A 24,903-nucleotide genomic window follows, 5' to 3' on the forward strand; every position below is an offset into this window, starting at 1 on the left:
GTCTCCTTCCCTAGAGACTTTCAAGACCTACCTGGATGCATTCTTGTGTGACCTACCCTAGGTGATCCTGCTTTGGCAGAGGAATTGGACTCAACCTTCAGAGGTCCCTTCCAACCCTACCATTCTCTGATTCTATGATCTACAACACTGTAAAATGCACGCCTTACAATCCAACGGGCCGGCACACAGGTGCCTCTGTGACAACAGAGGTGAGTATCAGCAGAGAATGACTCACCTTGTAAGCTTGCATGAGCATGTGGATGACCCCAGGGGCACCATGGCACCAGTGAACCAGCCTGTCAGTCTCGTTGCTCAGTGACGACGGGTAATTGCCGGATCGGAATTTTTTATGGCGCACGTAGTCAATGCTTGGCTTCACCAGCTCCGTCAGGGTCTCCTGGTCCACATTTGCAACTGGCTAAAGGAAACATTAAAAAAACCCAAAACAAACACCACCATGAACAGAAATAGTCACAAATGGTGTATCAACACTTGATTCTGTGATCTATTTTCAAGTACCCCACATATGTGACCTTGATCCAAATACTTTGAATCACTTCATACAGTTTTAATTAATGTCTGTTGACAACACCCTTGTGCAGAGCACTTTTACAGCAACTAGAGACAAAAAATCTGGGGCACCAAGTTGCCACCTGTCTTACTGGAGGTGACAGAGAAAGAGTATGGGAGAACTGAGAACAGAATACAGATGTCATGACTCCAAGGCCTCTCTTTATACCTTAAAATAGTAAAATACTCAGAGAAGAAAGATGAGTTTATAACCATGTTGCTCATAATACACACTTATAATACAATGGTGTGATGGTTTGAAACGGTCTTTTTAATTTTTCCTTGCAAAGTTCAGAACAGAGAAAGTGAAAGAATGTAAATAAGTCACTATTGGGTGTAAGAAAGCAAAATACTGATTGTTCTAAACACTTCCATTGGATAGATAGAAATGTTTAAGAACTATTACCCAAAACAAAGTAGGCATTCTGCACATTCTGCGTTCGGCAGTGGGGGCAGTTGCTGGGCTGTCTGGCTGCTGTTTCTTCTTCTCTTCTGGCTGAAGATAACACTACTGACCTTGGCAGCTAAGTTAACAACTTTCTGCTTAACTAACTCTGCTTCTCTGTCCAGGGGGGTCTGGGGGGAAGCTCCTGGGAGAGGGAGGCCCCTTTGGGAGGGTCCCCTTGGGGGGAAGCAAAGGGAGATCGGTTGTGCTTTTCTGTTGATTGTATATATTTGTGAATGTCGTGAATTTTGTATATTTGTACATATTCATTGCATTTCATCGTAGATTGTAGATTCTGCTTGTAAATACAGCCTTCATTTGCTTCCAGACTGGGCTAGCCTGGTTACTTGTTGGTGGGGGGGGGAATTTCAGCTCACACCAACACAAATGGATTACATATTTTGTTGTACAATTAAGTAAGGTAGAGAAACCTGTCCTGTTTTCCAATAAATGAAGATGAGTCTATGTAGTGGCACACCTGGCAAGGGTTTATGAAGGTCTTCCATTATCAACAAAACTCCCTGAAGCCATGGGCTATAAATCTGCGTTTCCAGTTTCAGAAGCAACAACTCCTTTTCCACATAGCTAAACACCTTTGTACCACACATTCATCCTTAGATTGCTCTTCTGAAGTTCCTTTCTCACTTCTTCTGTCTAGTTTACATCCTCACCAAAAGGAGGACTATATCTATCAACCTGCATGCTCCTTTAAGTAAAGGTTTAGAAGCTTGAGTATCTGTTGTGTCTGTAGTTCTTAGTTGGTACTAAGAACTTCCTCTACTAGCTTGCTGATCTTCACAGGTCCCTTCCAAGCCCTACCACTTCGTGATTCTATAGCAAGCACCCCCTCTACCTCCTGGGTAAGTTATTTAACATAGCTGAGCTCTTATTCTCCCAGAAAGTCTTCTATAAATGAATCCAGCAATATAATCCCCTCATAAAGGCACTGTACAGACATGATGACCAGTGACATTCACAACTCAGTTATCTTGGATGTCCTTTTTCTCATTATCAAACAGCCACTCAACAGACCATGTCCTGACTTCTTTGCTGAAAATACTGAAAAAAAAAATCTCATTGAGCGTGGGAGAGATGGGGAAAGGATGGACTCCAATAAGCCATCTTCTCCTGCAGTGGATGACTCAACTCTGCATGACTCACAATATTTAATGTACATTGAAAAGACAGTAATCTAATGCTGCATAAACAATGGCTTTGTGGTAATTCTTAAAAGCAGCAATTACATGCAAAAAATGAGATAGTTAGGATTTTAACATGTAGCCAGAGTAGCTTCTGCTTAAAGCAAAAAGCACTGTGCAATTATTTCTGTCAGCAGCCTTGAATAGTAAATGAAGGATGGAGCCTTCCAACAGGTTTCTTTAAAAGAATGAGTGCTTTTCAGAAAATCTAGCAGAGCCAGGAAGGAAAAGTGGAAGCCAGAAAGATGAGGGAGGTGCAGGGCGATGGACCATGTTGCTGCCAAAAGCAGGAAGTGAAGATAAGAGCAGAGTAAATCAGAGCAGCCTGAGGCCCCAGTGAGGTGGCTGTAGTGAGGTACAGCCATGCTCCAGGTCACAGAGTGATTGGCACTTCCACAGCAGAGTCCTTAGCATCAGCTACTGGTGGAAGTGGTGTGAGCTAATCTGAAACAGATGGGGAGAAGTCACAGCAAACAGAGAATGTCTGAGCAGGGGCAACAACAACAACAACTCAGTCACTTCTGCAGTGAATGTCTGCCTGCAGCTTCAGGCTGCTAGGATGTGCAATCCTCCCAGCTGCCCAAGGGAAAGTCATTCTACGTCAGCTACTAGGGAAATGAACATGCACAAACATGCACAGACTGGCAGCACCTTCAGAAACCTGAAGCAGGCATGATACAAATTTTGCAGCTCTTATGACCATCTTCTACAATGAAGCTTAAGGCTGTTTTTGCAGACTGTACAACAGAAGTGAGATCTACAGGTCTGTTTTGAAAAATCAGAATCTCAGGGCAGGGGGGAACGGATTTAAGTGGGAAAGAGAAGGAATCTCACTCAAGAGAGGAATCTCACTCAGGACAACAGAAAGAGGAGAGCAGGGCTCATAAATGCACTGAAGAACATCAGATTTTGGGGGAGAGATATGGAGGATAAGGAAGAACATTGTAAGAATAAAATACTGAGGATTAATGTGTGACTAAGGATAGTCTTCCAAAAGCTTCAAGACAGTGAAAAAAAAGACCAAAAAAAAAAAATCACCAGAGAAGAGAGAAAAGGCATGGAGGGCAGGAGGTACCAGCAGTGCACTCATTTAAAAACAGCTAAAAATTGTGAAGAGTCAGGGAGAGTAAGAGAGTAAGACAATATTTAGGTGGGCTAATTACAGGCACTCAAAGAATGAGGGTGAGGGAAGGTACCTCACTGCCTCTGCTGAGGGTAGGACACTTCAGCTGCTGGGAACACTGATGCTCTGAAACTCAACTCAAGGGTTAATTCACTCTAATGTGAGGATACTCAAGTCACAGTTTGCTTCTGCTACCAGGGCCTGAGCTTGACCCCTGCACAGTTCTGTGCTGCAGAGGCTAACTCCAAACTGTGAGCCCTTAACCCAGACCAACGCTGCACATGTGTGAAAGATGAAGTTAAAATCCTCTGGTTCTAAACCAAGAAATCACTGGTGTTTCACCCCAGCCCACAGAAGATGCTCTTACCTGCATGAGCATGTAATAGATGCCAGCCACTCCATGGGCTGCTCCAACATACTGCTTCCTGTGCCACTGGTACAACAGAGGACAGCGGTCTGTTTTCCGCTCCTCCTTTGAGAAGTTCTTCCCCGATTCAATGATAGCATCTATCACCTAAAAAAGAAAACACACCCCTTCCATCTCTCCTGCTCTCACTCTGAGGGTTTTGCTCTGTCATGACTAAAACCACAGCAAAGATTAAGCCACAATAAGCAGCAACAGGACAAATTTGTTGAGGCAGAAATCGCGTATTTCCAAAATGACAGAATCATGAATCTAAGAGTAAACATTTAATACATAAATACTTCTAGTCACTTTCTTTTTTTCCCCAGGCCTGCCTTCTCTGGTGCTGGTATCTGCAGAACAGTTGTGCATCTTCCCCAAAATGAATTCTCATTCTTTCCAATTCCATACTTAAGGTTTTCTCATCCCCAAACACTCCAAAACTAGTCCCACATTAGATTCACTTCCATGGCTGGCTGTGGACACCCTGCTTGAACCAGCCCGTATCAGTCCCAGCTGGGCAGGAGGGAAAGGGGGAAGAGACTGGAGGGATGAATGAGACTGAGTTCCCAGTTCTAGGTCCCTCTCTCCAGCATACCTCTCTTAATTCCTTGAATAATATGAAGGAGTGATTCCATTTCAACCTCTGTGATGCTGTGGCACTGGAGACAGAAAAGCCTCTTACCTCTTTGACAACAGACTGTGGGACAGTGTCTGGGCCGATTTCTGTATTGAGGTACAGCAAGGCATACAGGTAACCTGCTCTGCCATAAAGCAGCTCATCTGGAAGCTCAGCATCTGTGCTTATGACTGTCCTTTGGAGCTGCAACAACCTGCATCAGACAAGGAAAGCAGGGAGTGAGAACATCTTCTCTAGAGACCATACTAGACTATGCATTGTACAAGCCATGCCAGGAGCAGAATCCCCATCACTTCTCTTCAGTCATCCCCAGCTGACCTGGTTCATACACAGGAGCTCTGCATGCCTGCCATCCCCAACAGCCAACTTGAAACAGAGCCAGGTTGGTATTAGTGAAACTCTGGGTTTTGCACAGACAGAAAGAGAGGTACGAGTGCAGGGTGGGCGTTGGAGAGGGCTGGAGAGCCTCCTCCTGGAGCCTCTGGGAAGAGGGATAAAACAAACCAGAAAACCCAATACCACCATTCAGCACTTCCCCTCCCTAGGCAACACGTTGTCTCAGAAATTTAGCTGCTCACTTTTGAAAAGGGCACTGCTACTATGCACAAGTATTTTGCTTGTCTTTAGCAACGGAAAAAAAAATAAACCATTGGGCTGCCCACTGCAACTCCCATTTGCTCCAAAGAGATTCCCTGTCATTACTCCACCAGCCTGCATTAGTCCTGAGGTGGAGCAAAGATTTGCCTTCCTGCCCACTTACCCCCTGTCTCTTTGCATATTTTGTGATTAAATTGGCAACTAGATAAAACCATGGAGATGATCACATTTTAAATTGGGGAAGGGAGCAAGAAAATCTGGATTAAGACCAAATTCAACCCTCAGATTTCCTCAAATGCCATTACTCAGCAGAAATGTTAACATTAACATCATGCTGGAACAAAAGCACTGACCCCAAGGGCTTGTTTCTGCTTTCACTGGTTAATACCAGGGAAAATCCTCTCATAAAATAGTTTTATATTATTACTCCTTTCTTGGAACTATGCTTTGGACTTAGAATTCAATTATCTCCAACTGTCCACTGTTAGGTTTTATTATTCAAATCATACCACTGCACAGCTCGAAGGTAAAAAGTTAAAAGTGCAATCACAGTTTCCATTTTGACATCTGTAACATACCATTCAGCTGGTGTCATGCATGAATATATTTGTAAACAAAACAAAATAAAGGAAGAAAAGAAACAAATAATCAAACTAACCTCCTTTTCAGTCCTTCTCCTAGAAATGACTTTCCAAGGAGAGGCAAGACTAAAAGATTTATGGCTAACATCATTTTCCTCTACTCATACTTGATGCCTTACAGCAACACAACCCCACCTGCATCCAGAATGACATGCCCAAGTTTGCTGCCAGTTCTAAAGGTGAAAACAAGCCAAACCCACACCCATTTCAAAACTGAAATACTCATTCAGGAACAGCAGCAGAGATACATCACACTAGGATTGTAGATTAAAAAGAGACCATTTATATTTCCAAATATAAACCAGAATGGAGATGAGGATATAATGTTAATCCACCAATTCTGGAGTCTAAAGTATGCTGCTGGACCACTAATAGGAGGGTTGTTGGTGCTGAATGAAAATGTCACCAGGCTCCAATGCTTCCAGCCCTTGGCAGGACAGCAACCAGAAAAGGGACACTCAGTTCTCCAAGTAAGCTGTATATCTACATGGGATTTCTCAAGACATTTGTTACATTTACATTACTTTGAAAAGGGGCTGGAAGTTTTCAGGCTACCCTTCACACGGTCTGACCTAATTAAAGCCCTTTAGCCTTTGACAGCTCAGCAAATACCTTACCTTCTCTTGGTTTTCTGAAATCTTTCTTACATATCAATCTGCCATTTCCCTGAAGTGTACATGTTTTGTACCACTCTAGGCAGGAAGCACGACACGTTGCACAAGTGCTACATATTGCTGATGACAAGCGTGTGGCTTTTGTTAAACATCACTTCAACCTGACAGAATCAATGCACTGCAGACATGCCCAGGACATCCTGTCCTTAGAGCAGAAGACTCAAGCCACTAAATAGGAATCAAGTGTAAGCCAGCTTTGATAAAGATAAAGCCTGTTTTGAATTCTTCTCCTGAAGGTGTATCAGGAGAGGAAGCATCTCCACCTTTCAACGCTGCCCTCCAAAACTCCACATGCTAACGTTACTCAACCTACACTCTCTACTAATGAAGGGCACAGCTTTTTCTACCATCAACCACTTACCTGGCCACGCATTCTTTAGATTCACTGTCATTTTTCAGCTTGTGATAAACCACTGCACCCACTGCCAGCGGCCCAGCATCCCCGCAGAGGAACGTAACTCTTCTGCCGTTCAGATTGCGAAGGATTCTCTTCACGTAATCAAGAGATCGCAGCAGATGGCTCTGGTTCTTCGTGACGCGGTACAGCTGCAGGTATAAGAGGGCAATACCTGGAACAACCAGATGAAAAACAGAGATCTTTTCATTCACTTTTCCTCTCAGGTATTTTGTATTTCCCTCTTCAGTGTCGCTGAACCAGTAACTCAATGGAAAACAGGTATCTGGGCAGTTAAAAGGGTCCTAGTTTATGTGATGGGAAGGCAATGGGCCATCTGTTTTGTTTGCACTTCAGTTTGCACTGTGACAGAATTATCAAAAGTAATTTGCAAAGAATGAAGAAAATTCATGACACAGGCACCAATGCTTAGTGAAGAAGTTACTGAAGACTCAAAAACTTGGGCTAACAGACACCGAATCATTAAAGCTGGAAAAGGCCTCTAAGATCATTGAGTCCAACCATCATCCCAATACCACCATGCCCACTAAACCATATCCCCAAGTGCCCTGTCTACACATTTTTCGAACACCTCCAGGGATAGTGACTTCACCACCTCCCTGGGAAGCCTGTTCCAATGCCTTTCCACTTGCAGGAAAGAAATTGCTCCTCATGCCCAACCTAAACCTCCCCTGGCATGCATACAGCCAAGTACATTGAACAATACTTACCTGTTACATGTAAGAAGTGAGTTATTTTCCATTTAATTTGTAAAAGGATCTTTTGAAGACTTTTTTTGCTTAGATTTGCCAAATTCTTTATAACTCTTAAATGTATTCCACATGATTATGAGCTTCAAGTTAAGCTGGTTTGTAAGAGCCACAAAACAAGCAAGTGCTCCAAGAACTACCTCAGGTACTATTCAAGATTCACTCTACTAAACTCATTACATAGTTTTCACAGATTCACAGACTGCATCGGGTTGAAAAGGACTCTCAAAGGTCATCTTGTCCAAGCCCCCTGCAATCAGCAGGAACACCTCCAACTAGATCAGGCTGCCCAGGACCAGATGAATCTGATCTTGAATGTCCACAGGGCCAGGGCCTCAACCACATCCCTGGGCAACCTGTTCCAGTATTTCACTACTCTGTGAAGAACTTCCTCCTAATGTCCAACCTAAATCTACCCTGCTCCAGTTTCAAACCATTGCCCTTCTCCCTGTTGCTACAAACCATTCTAAATGGTCCCTCCCAAGCCTTCCAGTAGGTCCCCTTCAGATACTGAAGTGGTTTTCCTTCAAACCAAACCAAGACATGGATATTGCAACAATGTAGACTGAAGAAAAGTGAAACAAAGCCATCTGAATGGATGTTTATTGGCCAATTGCCAGCACACATGTACAGAAGCAAAATATTTACTTCCAGACCATGATGCATCTCAAACTTGCTTCTGTGCAGGAGAGAGCATTCTCCTGAGCCACAACTAAAGCTGAGTACACACAAGGCCCACTTAGCTTCATGGACAGACTACCTTAGAAGCACCAGAATGGCACCACAAGAGTCCTGGTACGTCACCTTCAGATGTTTTCCAGATTGGCTTTCAACAGGCTTTTCTAGATTAGTCCAAGAGGAGAGCTGCAGAGCTCAGTTAGCCCAATTCAAGGCACAGGAACCCATGGCCTAGGTACTGAGATTACTGTAATTCCTTTTATGTTGCAACAAATGTGTAGTTATCAGGGCTTCTGATGAAAGAATAATCAGAAAGCAGCTATGAGGCCTAGTTCATCCAATCCTTCCTTAAAATTGCTCTTCCAAGATGTGTGGTACCTAGCCTGGAGAAGAGGATGCTGAGGTAGGATCTCATTAATGATGATCAATACCTGAAGTTTGAGCGTCAGGAAGATGGAGCCAGACTCTTCTCACCAGTATCCAGTGACAGGACAAGGGGCAATGGACACAAACTGGAACACAGGAGGTTCCATCTAAACACAGGGAAAAACTTCTTCACTTTGAGGATGGCAGAGCTGCTGAGAGAGGTTGTACAACCTCCTTCTCTGGAGGCATTAAAAATCCACCTGGATGTGTTCCTGTTTGATTTACTCTGCTCTAGTAGGGGAGTTGGACTCTGTGATCTTCAGAGGTCCCTTACAACCCTACTGTGATTCTTCTATAAGCAAGATGGACTTCTGAAGTCCTGGAGTCCATCTTGCTTATACAAGTCCTACAAGAGGGACTCCAGAAGTCCAAGATGGGTTCTTGGAGTCCATCTAATAGCAAAGAGTCCTACGACTGTTATGTGCCAACAGTAGATGCTCCAACAAGGCTTTAAAGATTTTACACAGAACACAAGCCAATGCTCAGGACTGCACTGTCAGTAAGGTTGGTCTACATCTGGTAAGTAATGAGCAGGGCAATTGTTTTCAGCATTGCTTTTTACCTTCTGATTTGCATGCTAACAAAATGCTTCAAGGAGCAAATCTGGAGACTGTTCACACCATTTTGAAAGCCAGATCATTGAAATATTTTTCTTCAGAGTACCTTCCACAGAAGCCTTGAAAGAAATTTACCAACGGAATAGATGTGGCCAGGCATCCTTCCACAGGATGGAAAATTCCCACTCTCAAACTGCATCACTTGTTCAGCTACCTCCTTGTCTCAGCTAATGATGGCTGTGTTACTTTTAGCCGATGACTCATTTTCAGCATGCTCTGGTTTATCAGCCCTAACTGCAGCTGTCAGTCACGGTATCAGAACACAGCTCCCCAGGAGCCCTCTTGTAATGTCACTACCAAAAAGCCCACCACTGGAGATCTTCTGTACTTGCTTAGCAGCCACTCCCTTTCAGACCTTGAAACACATTTAAGCTTGAGTTGTCTAAAACTTTCCCACCCATCCACCCACAGCACCATCTGTACTGAAACAAGAAGAAAAAAAGCGAAGAAATTTTACCCTTTCATTGCCAGGATGAAGCCTGAGCATGGGCAAAGCCTGGAGAGTTTTTCCAAGCTGCTCCCCCTTCACCACAGTAAAAGGAAAGACAGATCTCTTCAGGGCACGTTCCAAATACACTGTGCTAAAAGCATAAGCATGCCTGCAGCGTGAGTTAGAGCAGGAATAGAACAGGCCACTGGAACAACAAAGGGGCACTTCAGAGACCTAGAGAGCAAAGTGTTTTGGCAGCTTGAAGACTGGCAGCCATATCAGGCCTGACAACTGCAGGCTCTGCCTGAAGGATGATACGGGAACGTTCCCATTTGGACAGCACCAGTGATGCAATGCTAGATGAAGGATGGTGCCTAGCTTGCACATGCTTGTTTATCTCCATGAACTTCACCCTCTTGCAACCCCACCTCTGCACTCCCCCTCCTTACACATTTGTTTTACCATTTCTGTAGAGACAGAGCAAGCACAGCCAAACTATTCATATACCAAATTTTAAGGCTCCAAGCTCCTGGGCACAGAACACCTCCCTCCCACCCACCTGCATCCTCCCCAGTGACTAGATGATGTTGTTTCCATTAGACAGCTCCTAACCTATGTCAGTTGAGCAGAAAAAGGTGGAAATAACTCCCTTTAAAGAAACAAAGAGGTAAGCAAAAACCCCAAAACTCCTTTTTAAAGAAACAAGAGGTAAGGTTAAGGAGAGAGCAGCCTTAGAAAATCTACTCCTTTTGCAAGACAAAGATCTCCATACACAAAAGCCAGCTGTCCCTGCAGCTTTGCTGAAATCAGTACCAGTGAGGCTGCACCTGAACTACTGAATTCAGTTTTGGACCCCTCACTCCAACAAGGACATTGAGGTGCTGGAGCGGGTCCAGAGAAGAGCAACAAAGCTGGTGAAGGGTCTGCAGAACACGTCTGGGGTTGTTTAGTATGGAGAAGAGAAGGCCAAGCGGAGACGTTCTTGCTCTCTACAACTCCCTTGAAAAGAGGCTGGAATGAGGTGGGGGTTGGTCTGTTCTTCCTAGTAACGAGAGATAGAACAAGAGAAAATGCCCTGAAGCTGCACCAGGGGAGGTTTAGATTGGATATTAGAAAAAATTTATTAACTGAAACAGTTCTGAAACACTGGAACAGGCTCCCCAGGAAGGTGCTTAAATCCTGAGCCCAGGAGGCATTTAAAAGAGGCAGAGATGTTGTGCTGAGGGACGTGGTTTAGCACCAGACTTGGTAGAGTCAGAGAATGGTCAGACTCAATGACCTTGGAGGTCTTTTGCAACTGAAATGATTCTGTAAGTCAGTGAAAATTGTTCCAGGGAGCAGTGTCCAAGTGTTAAAAGAAAGCAGCTCACACAAATGCCTGTACTGGAGTATTTCTGCTGCTCCTGTGAGAATATCAGAACCTCCTCCTGTGAATAAATCCAATAACATCATTTAACAAACACACTTCATTCAATTTCCAACTTTCTCACCAGTCCAGCCAGTGTAGGCAGAGCAGTCATGTGGATCTGCTGTCTTCAGCCCTTCCTCCATTTGTTGCAGAAGGTCCTTGATTTTTGCCTGGATTCTCTTTGAGAACTGAGCACTGACCTGAAAACAGGACACAAGAGAAAGGGAGTGAGTCAGAAAATTAAAGAATCCAAGGCGGCAAACTGTCTGCTGCACTTTATTGCTTAGGGAAAAAACAACAACAACAAAAAAAACCAACCACAAAACCAACCTGAACCAAATCCAAATCTGACCAACCAAAAATCACTAGGGAATAAGTACTACACAGAGCAATCAGCAATGTCAAGGTGGCTCATCTTAAATGTGTCCCATGTAGTGCATTCCAATTGCATATTAGAGTAATTTACTAGAAGAAAAGTTACCTGGGCACACTATAAAGTACCGTGAAATGGAGCTATGGATACTGTAACAGTATGCAATTATATGCTGCCTCTTACCTCAGGCTTCTCAATACAGTAAGCAAAGCTTCCCTGAGCTGAGTAAAAGGTGAATCTGTGTAAACATAAGTCAACCATCTGCTGCCACTCCATAAGCCAGTACTCCACGCAGAGTCCTGGTACCAAGACCACGTTAGCACAGAATCACAGAATGGTGGGGGGTTGTAAAGGACCTCCAGAGATCACCCAGTCCAACCTTACTGCTAAAGCAGGTTCACCCAGAGCAGGTTGCACAGGAATGTGTCCAGGTGGGTTTTCAAAGTCTCCAGAGAAAGAGACTCCATAACCTCACTGGGCAGCCTGGCCCAGTGCTCTGACACCCTCACAGGAAGAAGATTTTCCTTATAAGTGAAACCTCCTGTGTTCTAGTTTGTGCCCACTGCCCCTTTTCCTTTTCATCTATCCCCTTGGTATGGTTGAACACAGCACAGTGAACCCCTCAAGTGCCATGTCATAAACGCTCGCTCTCATCACAAGGTCCCTGCACATGCTCCATGGAACTACGGAGCAGGAAAACAGCTAAAGGAAAATAAATGCTCACATCTGAGACAATCCTATCAAGGTTCAGCCGCCACCTTTAATGATGTGCTCAATCACACCATCTATGATGTAGTCATGTTTTCTTCTTGATCACCACACATGGCAATGCCTTTCCTCCCACTTCTTGTTCTCTGCTTTCCCCAACACAAAGTAGGATCAACATGCTGTATCTTGCTGTTAAATGCAGTGTCATGTTAAAGAACAACTACCTAAAAAACAACAACAACAAAAAAGAGCTGGACACAAAGAGGATGACTAAAAGTAGCTTGGTAGCTTCAGTTCACGCATGAAGATGAAGTAACTAAGTGTGTCAGTGTGAGCTGAAATTCCACCCCCCCCCCCACTGACAATAACCAGGCTAGCTCAGTCTGGAAGCAAATGAAGGCTGTATTTACAAGCAGAGTCTACGATCTACGATGAAATGCAATGAATATGTACAAATATACAAAATTCACGACATTCACAAATATATACAATCAACAGAAAAAGCACAACCGATCTCCCTTTGCTTCCCCCCAAGGGGACCCTCCCAAAGGGGCCTCTCTCTCTCCCAGGAGCTTCCCCCCCAGACCCCCCTGGACAGAGAAGCAGAGTTAGTTAGAGCAGAAAGTTGTTAACTTAGCTGCCAAGGTCAGTACGTGTTATCTTCAGCCAGAAGAGAAGAAGAAACAGCAGCCAGACAGCCCAGCAACTGCCCCCACTGCCGAACGCAGAATGTGCAGAGTGCCTACTTTGTTTTGGGTAATAGTTCTTAAACATTTCTATCTATCCAATGGAAGTGTTTAGAACAATCAGTATTTTGCTTTCTTACACCCAATAGTGACTTATTTACATTCTTTCACTTTCTCTGTTTTGAACTTTGCAAGGAAAAATTAAAAAGACAGTTTCAAACCATAGTAAGTTATCAATGTGTAAAATGAAAGATTATTTTACTTTCGACCAAAGGAAGTTTACATGGAATATAACAGAGAATACTTGACTCTTGCCAACATTTTTCTCTGATACTGTATGGGAAGATACACTATTGATTACTCCCTGAAGCCTACAGAACATGGAAGTAGTCAATTAACTATAATTTATTGCCCTATTAAGTTCTATTAGAAAGAATAGTCATGAAGTCTCCTCACAGGCTGATTTTACCAGGAGCATCAGGAACAATAAAAAACTGTGTGTTTGGTTGGTGTTGTTTTTTTTTTTTAATTTTTGTTGAGATTTTTTTGTTTGGTTTCTTTGTGTTTTAAGTTGTGGGTTTTTGGTGGTGTTTCTTTTGTTTGGTTGTTTTGGGGTGTCAGTTTTCTTTCATTAAACAGTATTACTTGTTGATCAGCTTTGCCTATTAACACATTTATTAAAAACTCTTTTATATATTTAGACAGAGCTTATGGGCTAGGGCCCTAGAAGCTAGCACACAATTGATTACTCAAAATAGACCACACTTTGTATTCTTGTTCAGAGCAGAGCTTCAAGTTGAAACCAGTGAATTCACATAGATAAAGCAGAAAGATAACAGGGATTGCACAAGTCCTCTGAGACACAGCAGAAATCTCCAGGGTCAGTGGTTCAAATGCAATCTACAGTGACAGCACAGGAAGGAAGAAGGAAACTGTGCTATTATATCTCATGTCACACATAAAACACTCTTGGAAAGAGTGAAGAGGTCTCTTACTAGAGGTCTCCAGCAACTCTAGAAACAGCAACCAAACACAGTAAGCACCTTAACATGGTGTCAAGAATCATTAGGGTTAGGAAACCCTACACACCACATCCACACACAACATTTCCTCCGCCCCCCCCTTTTTTTTGACCAGTTCTGTGAAGTCTCAACAGAAGGCAAAACCTTTCCCAAGGACAGGGCTTCTCTCCTTCAGAAGGCAGCCATGCCAACGCTAAGGCATATGGTGAAACAGCGTGAGGATATCCACGTGGATGCAGCCAGGCACAGGGCTCAGCTTCTCTGAGAGGAGTGAACCAAGGTCTCAGACTCTTACCTGCTGCACGTCACCAGCAGGCTGGTTATCTTTTTGTTCTGACAATGCACCTGCTGCTACCAAACCAGGGTATTTTTTTCTCAAACACCAGATCAAATTACTCAGAGGCTGGAAGGCAGTAGTAGGACATCAGGACACCTGGGTTCTGTTTTGACACCATGGTTCCAGCACAAATCATTTAGTGCAGGTTGGCACATCCCTCTTTCAAAAATGGGAATGAGAACTTACTTATCTTGATTCAGTACTTGGAAAAGGGTTTTTACATTATTACTATCATTATTTACTAGCCCAAACAAAACTACTCCCAAGCTTATGCTGGTGTGAATAGGTTATGAGTAGCAACAAAGCTTTTCCCTAGCTACCTTACTCCTCCACCACTGCCTCATTTCTGGTTGCTCTGAGGCTTTCATTTGATAAGATTACACCATAAGCTTGTAACAGATGCTTACATGCACCAGAATAAATTAATTACACAAAAAAATGAATGTTGAAAGGTAGCTTTAGAAGACTTATAAACCTCCTTCAAGGAATCTTATGGCAGCTTTACAGCTGAGCATAAAGCAGGATAATTCATGCTGAGCAGGGATTGATTTTCACGTGAAGTGCATTCATTTCACCATGATGATTCCAGCTGGCATTCAGCCTCTTCTGCAGGTGACTTGTTACTCCTGTAGGGCCAAAGAGCAGGAAGCCTGACCTCTGATATCCTACTGAGTATGTGATGTGATACTTCACATGCACATATTGAGGCCATCCCAAGAACAAATAGAGGTTGGACAACAAGTGGATTGAAAGCAGTCCTGCGGAGAAGGACGTGGGAGGTATTACTGGATGCAAAAAAAAAAAGTGTGTGAGCCAGCACTGTGCACTCACAGCCCAGAGCATCGATCAACACCCTGCACTGCATCAAAAGCAGCATGGCCAGCAGGTCAAGGGAGATAACACCTATAGGTACTTTTTTAGGCTAAGGTATCACTGTGGTATCCACATCAAAAGGCAGAGGGCTGCAAGATACATATTTAATTGAAAGATTAATTATTTTTAAACAAAGACATTTAAAATCATGTTTGTTCTTAATCTAGAATTAATGATGTCTGATAAATTACTACCTTTAATTTTCTCAGACTGAATAACAGGCAAGTTATTCAAGCCCACATTATTTTCAGGGCAAAGAAATCCACTTAACAAAAAACAAACTGCAACTACACAAGCAGATCCCATCTAGATAACTGCAGTGTTTATTGCAACTATTTTTCAGAAAGTGAATCAGCAGCCTCAAGTTTTGTTTTCTGGTCTCCTGCTCCCACACCTTCTAGCTTCCTGAACTGCACCTTATGCACACAAACACACGCTTCCATATGCAGCACTCTGTCCCAGTTGTCTCACATTTCAGATAGCAGCTTGAAGATCTTGTCCTTTCATGAGCCAGATGAATTTTAGATGGCAGTCGTGGCAGCTTATGACATCAAACAGAGGGATTAATAAAGCACTGCCTCCCACGACAACAGCAGAGCCTTGCACACCTCTAGCTGTCATGATGTGAGTCACTCAGCAGCAGAAGGGAGGAGCAGTGCACTAAAGGCTTCTGAAAGCTGTTCTCATTTTTAGGAATCTTGTGCTGTTGTGTACGGTGGTTTTCTACCCTATGTAAAGTCCTTTTGTTTTCAGTGGGGCTTGAGGCATGTCCTTTCCCTAATGGAAATGGAGCCTGTTAAATGCCAAAAAACAAACAAACAAACACCCAAACCACAAACTACAGCAGCACCCCAAAATACTCATCATGAAGTCTCACGAAAGTCAAGATTCTACTAGGACTGACAACATGCAAATGCTGTGTGATGGTCTGAAACTGTCTAATTTTTCTTTGCAAAGTTCAAAACAGAGCAAGTGAAAGAGTGTAAATAAGTCACTATTGGGTGTAAGAAAGCAAAATACTGATTGTTCTAAACACTTCCATTGGATAGATAGAAATGTTTAAGAACTATTACCCAAAACAAAGTGGGCACTCTGCACATTCTGCGTTCGGAAGTGGGGGCAGTTGCTGGGCTGTCTGGCTGCTGTTTCTTCTTCTCTTCTGGCTGAAGATAACACGTACTGACCTTGGCAGCTAGGTTAACAACTTTCTGCTCTAACTAACTCTGCTTCTCTGTCCAGAGGGTCTGGGGCGGAAGCTCCTGGGAGAGAGGCCCCTTTGGGAGGGTCCCCTTGGGGGGAAGCAAAGGGAGCTTGGTTGTGCTTTTCTGTTGATTGTATATATTTGTAAATGTTGTGAATTTTGTATATTTGTACATATTCATTGCATTTCATCATAGATTGTAGATTCTGCTTGTAAATGCAGCTTTCATTCGCTTCCAGACTGGGCTAGCCTGGTTATTGTCAGTGAGGGGGGGGTGGAATTTCAGCTCACACTGACACATGCTGCAAAGATAATACACAAGTGTATTCACAGCTATGTTCTAGCCCAGAAATATGTAGGACAATTTCTCAGGTTTTGTGGACATAGAAACAAAAGAAAATGTACACTCACATCTGCCTCCTCCTACGAAATGCACAGAGCTGAAAAAAGAATTCAAAAACCACTGAAAGTTGCTGTGGTTCTATCACTTTAATGCAATACATAAGATGGTCTTTTTCCAGAGGAGCTTTACAATTGTCAATGTTTAATAAAGCCCAGACACCACCTTTTATCAAATACACAGCTACTCAGGTGCTCAAAGGTATGTTCTGAACAAAGTTGCACAAATAGATGCCAAGTGTTACATGGCAACAAGGAATGCCATCCACCACTGATGCTGATTTGCACCCACTGCAAAACAGCAAACTCATCTACAGCAGAGTAGGAGAGACATTCCTAACAAATACAGGGCTAGAAATCTTGGACTAACTCATTTCAGTTCTGCCTTGGAACAGCATCTGTGAAGTTGGATTCATTCATAAAGTAAATCTGAAGTAAATTAGAGTTGAACTCTTCTGCAATACAAAGTAGCATTCTGTGAAAATATTTTTTTTAATTTAAGGAAGTTCACCTTCCTCCAGTATCAGTTCTCACTTCATAAATCTGTAATCAGCCTAGATCAGCAGTAAACAAAGGCTTATTTTGTCTTAAAAACAAACAAAAAAACCCCCAACAAACACCCAAATATGAGGTGTGGGACCTAAGGCAGGTACATAAGAAGGATGACTGGCCTACAGAAGGCCTTAAGAATAACGTTCCTGGTATGCTTTTTACCCAATTTAACAATATAAAGCAATAGCTGTTCTGATACCTACTCTCTGCCTTCATACTTTAGCTTTTTCTTTTTTATATATTGAGCCAGATAGAAAAGAATGAAGAAATCACAGTTCTTCATCACGAAAAAAACCCACAACACACACAAAAAGTTTTACCAGCACTGAGTATGCTACCAGAGATTTTTGTCAAAGCAAAGCAAATTTCACTTCCAAGCCTACCCTTCTTTTTAACTGTTTCCAAGTGCCAAGTTCTGCTTCTGATTATTGTCTTGCTGGTACAGCTAATTGCAGCTATCTGTCTATTCTGTTTTGTGCTTTCAGCTTAGCCACACATAACTTCATAAAGCTCACTGCAACAGCTGGGTGAAACCTTTCATTGCCCCAGACTGATGGTGAGTCGATGCTGTCTTCCTCATTCTTCAGAAGAATGCTGCTGGGCATCACCATCCTCGTTCCACCCTAACAGTAAAACAAGGTCATTCTTTATCACCACAGTCAGAGCTGAGATTGAAGGTTTTCCTTTGCTCACCCCAGTGTACAGTCAAGCGAGTCAGGAAAGGTAGCTTCCCACTCGGCACATCTGTGCTTCTAGCAATGTCACCACACAGGTGATTTAAAAGATGATGAAGCAGCACAGTATCGAGAGGTAAGGCTGCACTGGGGCTAAAAACGACCAAAAATCCACATTCTGGTAGTCCTTCTGCAGCTTAAACCAGCCTGAATCCCAACAGGCCTGAGCAGTTTCGGTGCTTGAAGGCCAAAACACACCTAGCTCCCCACACAGCAGCACACGGTGATGAGGAGATAAGCAGGACTACTGTGAACCCAGTCCAACCATCACCACCAGATATGCCTTTTGCTGGCCTGACCGTACTGCCAAGTGCCTGTCATGGTGCATTTGCATCTACAAATGTGTCAGTAAACACACGCCTCGGAGAGGCCTGCAGGTTGAGTGCTGCTGTCACCTGAGAAGGACCCCGTCTTTTCTAGACGTGCGACCACTCGCATTCAGGGGGAAAATAACCACGTTACGGCAAGTCACCTCGACCGCCTCCAAGCCGTGCGGCCGCCGTGAGCTCCTGCTCCTTCCCTCGGTTTACCTCGCCCGCCTCTCCCCTCAGGCGGCCTCCTCCGGGCTGCTGCCTCCGCCCCGCCGCAGTAACGGCCCTGTGGCTCTTCCCAAACGTGGCCTGCGGGCAGCAGCTCGAACAAGCCGCGGGCCGCCCCGCGAAGGCCCCAACCGGGCCCAGGACTCCACCGGAGGTCACGCAGGGGCAGCGCCCGCGGCTGCCTGTGCCGCGGGGCCGATCCTGCGGGGAGGGAGCGCCTCACGGGTGAGGACGGACCCGATGGGCCGCGACGTGAAGCCGCTTTTGGCTCGCCCGCCAGCCACCCGGGACTAACCTTCCCATCGGCGCCGAAGGGGAGGGACTCCTCTTCCGACCGGAGCAGCGCTCTGTCCCGGTGACCGTCCACCGCGCTGGGGGAGGCGGCGGCTGCGGCTCCATGGGGCTGGTAGTCGGAATAGGGGTTGGTGAAAGCCCGCTCCTCCATCTCCGCCTCGCCGCCCAGCTGTAGCTTCAGCCTCTTGGACATGCTCTCTCCCATCTCAGCCGGCCCCTCGGCCCGCCTCCCCGCACGGCAAGCCGGCGGGGACACACTCCGCCTCGCAGAGCGGCAGATTTGCAGTAACGCGAACGCCGCGGCCGGCAACTGTCTCTCCGGCTACAGCCACCACCCGGCGACAGCGAAGGAGGGGGCCCTCGGCGGCCCTGCGGCGCTGGGGCTGGCTCAGAGAGGACAGCGAGGGGCGTCCCGCCGGCTCCGCGTTGATGGGTCTGCGTTGGTAGTGCCCGCGGCCGCTATCCCATCTGGGCTGCCTCAGGACAGAGGCGCCGCCGGCCCCGAGCCGCCGAAGTCCATCTTGGAAAGCCGAAAGGGGGGTAGTTGCGACGCCGCAGCTCTGCCGGGCATCCCTGTCATCCGGGAAGGGGGAACGGCGAGTGCGGCGGCATCACACCCGCAGGGAGAGAGCGCAGCCGGGGCCGCGGGCGGGCCCCCCCACGGGGAGAGGCAGCCCGCTCCTCATCAGCAGGGTAGCACCGCTGCAAAGCCAGCCCGAGCTCCTCATCGTCCCGTGCTGCCGCCTCAGTCCGTCGGGCTGCAGCTGGCGGCAAGCCGGGCAGCGGAGCGGCGCTCCCGCCGGCTCATCCCGCCCGTCCCCCCGCGCAGGGGACGAGCCGTGGTCCGGCGCATTTCAGAGCAGCGGCAGCAGCAGCAGGAGGGGGAAGGACAACCCCAGGAGCAGGCAGTACGCCACCACCTCCCTCGCCCGGCTCATCCGCAGCCTCCGCCGGGCCGCGGTCATCCGCCGGCAGACCCCGGGCCCTGCGCACCGGCTGGATGAAGGAAGTTGACGGCCTGAGGGAAGGGCGACGTCCCTCGGCTGCCGCCTGCCCGGGAGGCGAAAGGCGGTGGCGGCCGCCCCTCAGCCGGCGAGGAGAGGCGGCTCCTAGGGAGAAGGGCAGGGGGCGGTTTGCTTTCTTCGTCCCGCCCTCAGGTTATTAGTCGGCGTGGCGGCTGCTTGTAATTCACGCCGGCTGTACCCACCGTTTTGCTTAGGGTAAACAAACCCTAGAGCCAAAACGTGTTAAACAAAGCAAAACCGACAGAAAACCCCACAGCCCCGGGGGAGAGAGTCGGCGAGCTGGCGCCGTGCCCCGCCTGAGTGCCCCCTCCACGTGTGGGGCTGGTGAGAAGGAGCCCAGGAATCGGCGGGGGCTGGGAGGTTTTCCTCGGGTGGAGCAGGGTCTCCATCCCGTATGGATCGAGAGTTTCTGGTTTGGATCCGGTTCTGGGGAAGAATGTCGGGGCACCTTGTCAGCGTGAATTTAGCCTATCATTTTAAGGACACTTCCATCTAAAGCTGCGAATCATAGAATGGTCTTGGTTAGAAAAGACCTTTAGTCCAGCCATCAACCGAACACCACCATGTCCACTAAAACATGTCCCGAAGTACCATGTCCTCATGTTTTTTGAACATCTCCAGGGACGGTGTCTCCACCACCTTCCTGGGCAGCCTGTTCCAATGCCTGACCACTCTTTAGGAGAAAGACATTTCTCCTAAAACAACCTAAACCTCCCCTGGTGCAACTTGAGACCCAGCACTTGTGACTCGGGAGAAGAGACCAACACCTCATTAAAGCTCCTTTCAGGTAGAAAGAGAATAGCTCCAAATGAAAGGGCACTGTGGAATAATCAGGGGTAGATCTTTGCTGTTCAGAAACAAATTGTAGATGCTGTCCATGGTGTCATAGCCTACAGAAATTAACACTGCATACTGAAACACCCTTGTGTAGGCTGCAGAAAGCTTGCCATCCCACAGCACACAGCGTTGTATAAAAATACAGACACAGGAGACCTCCTTGTCCCATTAAATATTTATTCCCAACTGCACCATCACTTTTTGCTAGTAATTGTAAGTCAGCCAAACCATAAACTATTAATTCAAGATCTGGAGACTGTGCAGACTTATTGATCTTTAGTTTTATGCAGTGGGTAATTTTATTGCTATCAGAGTACCTACTCGATGTGTAAGATGGTTGGTTGTTGCAATGCATATGTCAATAAATGGGGCATATCCATTATCTTGTGGCAGAATATACATTTTAGGTAACGTTTTCTTAATTTTATTTGCTTTTAGAAATTGACCTCATGACAAAGCAAAAATTCCGAACGGCTTGTTTGGCAAAAGGTACCTTGTATTTGCTCTGGAAGTGAAAGCAGCCATCCTCTCAAAAGTGAGACAATCATCTATGAAATAAATCGTTCTTCAATCAGTTTTAAAAAAATCACTTTTTTATGCTTTCCTCTTTAATGGAGGAGTCTTCTACTGTGTGGTGGGGTCTGAAAGGGTGAATGCAGAACTTTTTTAAAGAAATCATGTGTCTCTGTGTAGATGTTTTGCTAAGCAAAAAGCATGTTTTTATATCAAATGGTTTCTTTCCCTCAGTGAAGACAAGTTCTGTCTGTACAACTACACCCCTGTGACAAAGACCAGAATTAAACCTTTAATACAAACACGTGTGGCTTCTGTTTTCTTATACCTTCTACACCCCTGTAACAACTACACCCCTGTAACAAAGACCAGAATTAAACCTTTAATACAAACCTGCATGGCTTCTGTTTTCTTGTACCTTCTACTTTCTTCAGACAAAATGCTGGGAATATAAAAGCAAGGTGACACCAGCTGGTATGTGCCTACAGATGACCAGTGAAGGTGCTCCCTTGCAAGCACAATGTGCAATGGCTCCAGATACTGGAGCAGATAATAACTTGATGGATTGAGAACTGGCTGAATGACAGAGCTTAGAGTGTTGCAGGATCTATCTGGAGGTCTGTAGCTCACAATGTCCCCCAGGAGTCAGGGCTGGGTCCAATCTTGCTGAACATCATCAACAACCTGGCTGAAGGGACAGAGTGTACCCTCAGTGAGTTTGCTGACAAGACAAAACTGAGAGGGGTGGCTGACACCCCATCAGGCTGTCAGTGAGACCTGGACAGACTGGATAGTTGGGTGGAGAGGAACCTCACAAAGTTCAACAAGGGCAAGTATCCAGGTCCTGCACCTGGGGAGGAACAACCTTCTGCACCAGTACAGGTGAGAGATTGACCTGCTGGAAAGCATCTCACATTCCTCTGTCTCTGGGAAGTACAGTGGTCTCAGGGAACATGAAAGAGTTAATTCTGATTCACTGACAGCTACTAGTAGCCAGTGATTAAGAGAGCATAGTTATTTTTCTACCTTCATAAAATTGGGTATATTGGCAAGTGAGATGGTTGTGATATTCACTGAGCTTCTGGGTGAGGTTTTTTACAGCACATTTTTAAAGTCTAATTGTCATTAATGGTTTTGCACATGTGGTATTTACATGGAGACAGGGAGCAGGCATTCAAACCTCCTTAACCTTCTGCCAGGGGAATGGTGAGCCAAATCACTGAGCTGGCAGATAAGAAAGTCAAGTTTGGAAAGAATGGATCTAGTCAGCTTTCCATTTTAAGGCTTGAAGGGAGATTTCTGTCTGAAGTGAATTCCCCATTCAGACATTTCCTGAAGTGTGTTTTTATTTCCATAGGTCTTTTCTGGTGTTTAGCTGTACAAATATCTCTGTCATCCAGCACTGAGCTTCCAGGCCTAAAAACAATGAGAAGACAGCTGAAATATGAAAGTGGTAGCCTTCTGGAAGCCACTTAAAGTCTGTCAGTCTGACATAAAAAACATTACTAATAGTGCTATATTTCAATTTTTCCTAACCACAGCAGGTAAGGAATTTATATAGGGTGTGCTCCCCTTTTTTTCTCTCAGATATTCTAACTTTGAAGAGCATTTTGGGTCACAGAATAAAGGGGTATCTTAGTTGTAACACAGGCTCTCTCTATCACTGTTGGATTGGATGCAGTTCAGCATAAGGCTGAAGGACACCAATACAAAAATCTCTCTGCAGTTATGAGGATGCTAAGAAGAAGCCATGCAGCACAGAGCTGTGTATGCTTGAATAATGTGAGTGGTGACTGATAACACCTTGGAAAACCTAGACTCTGCTGGGGTAACTTCATGGACCAGTTTAGATTTCCTGAGGTAAGCTGTGCATGTTGCAGCTTGGTTGCCACATCAGGTCAGAATTAAGGAGATCACCTTTGCAATTTTTGCAGTAATGTTGGCCCTTGTCAAGTAGTACAAGTAGTGTTATGTCTGGGCTCAAGCAGGACATGCTTTGCAGACTTTTTCCTATCTTTTGTTTGACTAGCAACTACAGCAGCTTGCAGACACAGGGGTTTCTTAACACAGCAACCCAACTTCTGTAAAGATGATGGGTTGCTGGGACTAAGGAGGAGGAAATGGTTGAGAGGCTATTGATCATAGTTCAGTGTTTTAAGAAAAGGACAGCAGGAGAGAAGCAAAATAGAGATAATGGGCTTTGGTAAAGCAGACATTGATAAATTCAGGCAATTTGTAAGTAGATTCTCTTGGGAAGATAGTTTAAGGACAAAGAAGTGCAGGAGAGATAGCAATTACTGAAAGAAGCTGTATTTAAGACACAACAGCAAATTGTGCCACAAAGGAGGAAGGAATCAGTGTAAGAAGAAGGAATAGCTGCAGCAGAAGCTCACTAAAGTCTTGACTATTAAAAAAATATTTTTTTCATATTAGAACGAAGAAATCTGGTTAAGCTGAATAGATAAGAAGTAGACAAAAAGCATATGGCTGAGCCTAGAAAGATAAAGTACACAATGACTTACTACTGTTATAAGTAACAAAAATGAATGTGAAAAGAGTGTATGAACACAACCAGAGCAGAAAAAGGCAAAGTCAGGTTCAGGCCCACTCCGTGATAGGGGAGGATTGCAAATAATGGACCACAAGGAGACAGCCAAAGTATTTAATGATGTTTTTCCTTCAGACAGGACATAAATTATGAGTGAATGTCTAGGTTGTTGACAGGAGCTCAGATGCACAAGCCCAAGTGGGGAAAAGAACAGGATAAAAAATATTTAATGTGTTACATGTATTAAAGTGGCCTGGTGGGATTTATCCTGGAATAGCAAAGAAACTGAAGCAGTATATGAACCATTAACTAATTATCTATTTGGTAACAACAGGAGAAAGTTTGCTGGGAACTAGAAGAAAACCCACAGAACCCCTCTTTCTAAAGAGAAAAAGAAAAGGTGCAGGGAGATAACAAGTCTGCCTGTGTTATCCTGAAAGATACCCAGACTAGATTATTAAAGAACCCATATTCAAATATCTAGAGAATAATAAGGTAATAAAAACAGCTGGAGTGGATTTGTTGAGAATAAATCATGTCAAACTAATCTCATTTCCTTCTTTGACAGATAATTGCTCTCATGGACAGAGAGAAGCAGTAGATACATCTTGTTTCTACTAAGGCTTTTGACATGGTCCTGCCTAACATGCTTTGAAGAAGACAAAAGAAACCTGTACCTACCCCAAATCATGATCCAGTAAGCATATGCACGCTTGGTTTGAGGTTAAACAGGGAAGGCATTAAAAGCTGGGCTCTGCAGAAATGATATTTCTACTCAGGATTTTCACTAACAACAACTCAAATCATAAACACACAAGTTGTCAAACAACATGAGGCTAGGAGGGATTACAAGCTCTTTGAGATACAGAATTCCAAACTGGACTGAGAAACAGCACAAAAGGTCCAAAACCCACAAGGGAAAATTCAGTACTCCAATACAAACACTCACCCTTGGGAAAAGGAAATTGAAAAAAACATTCTAAAATAGAAAAAGAAGAGGTGTGATTGTTTTGGTGGAGGCAGGAGAAGTGGAATTGTTGTAATATGATTCTGTAACAAAACGAAGCAAGCCTCATGCCGTGCAGTGCTGAACGAAGTGTTGTAGGTGACAGATGCAAGATAATTATCCTTCCTTGCTTGGCCCTCAAACACCAACACTGAGCAGTTTTGGGCACCACACTTTCTGAAGTGTTGCCAAACTGAGAGGAGTACAGAGGAGGGAGATCAAAAAAGCAGGAAGTAAAGGA

At 44.9% G+C, this 24,903-nt stretch overlaps 1 protein-coding gene across 1 annotated transcript in view; it reads right to left on the bottom strand.

The window, feature by feature from the left end:
- The window catches only part of LANCL2 (LanC like glutathione S-transferase 2), a 31,412-nt gene extending 12,474 nt beyond the window's left edge, over positions 1-18,938 (bottom strand). The window contains exons 1-6 of the mRNA XM_054384943.1: positions 18,735-18,938; positions 11,098-11,215; positions 6,654-6,861; positions 4,426-4,573; positions 3,705-3,851; positions 236-418 (exon numbers count right to left, since the gene is read on the bottom strand). Coding sequence (XP_054240918.1) covers positions 236-418; positions 3,705-3,851; positions 4,426-4,573; positions 6,654-6,861; positions 11,098-11,215; positions 18,735-18,938 — 1,008 coding nt within the window. The remainder of the gene's footprint in view (positions 1-235; positions 419-3,704; positions 3,852-4,425; positions 4,574-6,653; positions 6,862-11,097; positions 11,216-18,734) is intronic.
- Positions 18,939-24,903: the final 5,965 nt, after the last annotated feature.

This window comes from Indicator indicator, chromosome 11 (genome assembly GCF_027791375.1).
Source record: "Indicator indicator isolate 239-I01 chromosome 11, UM_Iind_1.1, whole genome shotgun sequence".
Lineage (NCBI taxonomy): Eukaryota > Metazoa > Chordata > Aves > Piciformes > Indicatoridae > Indicator > Indicator indicator.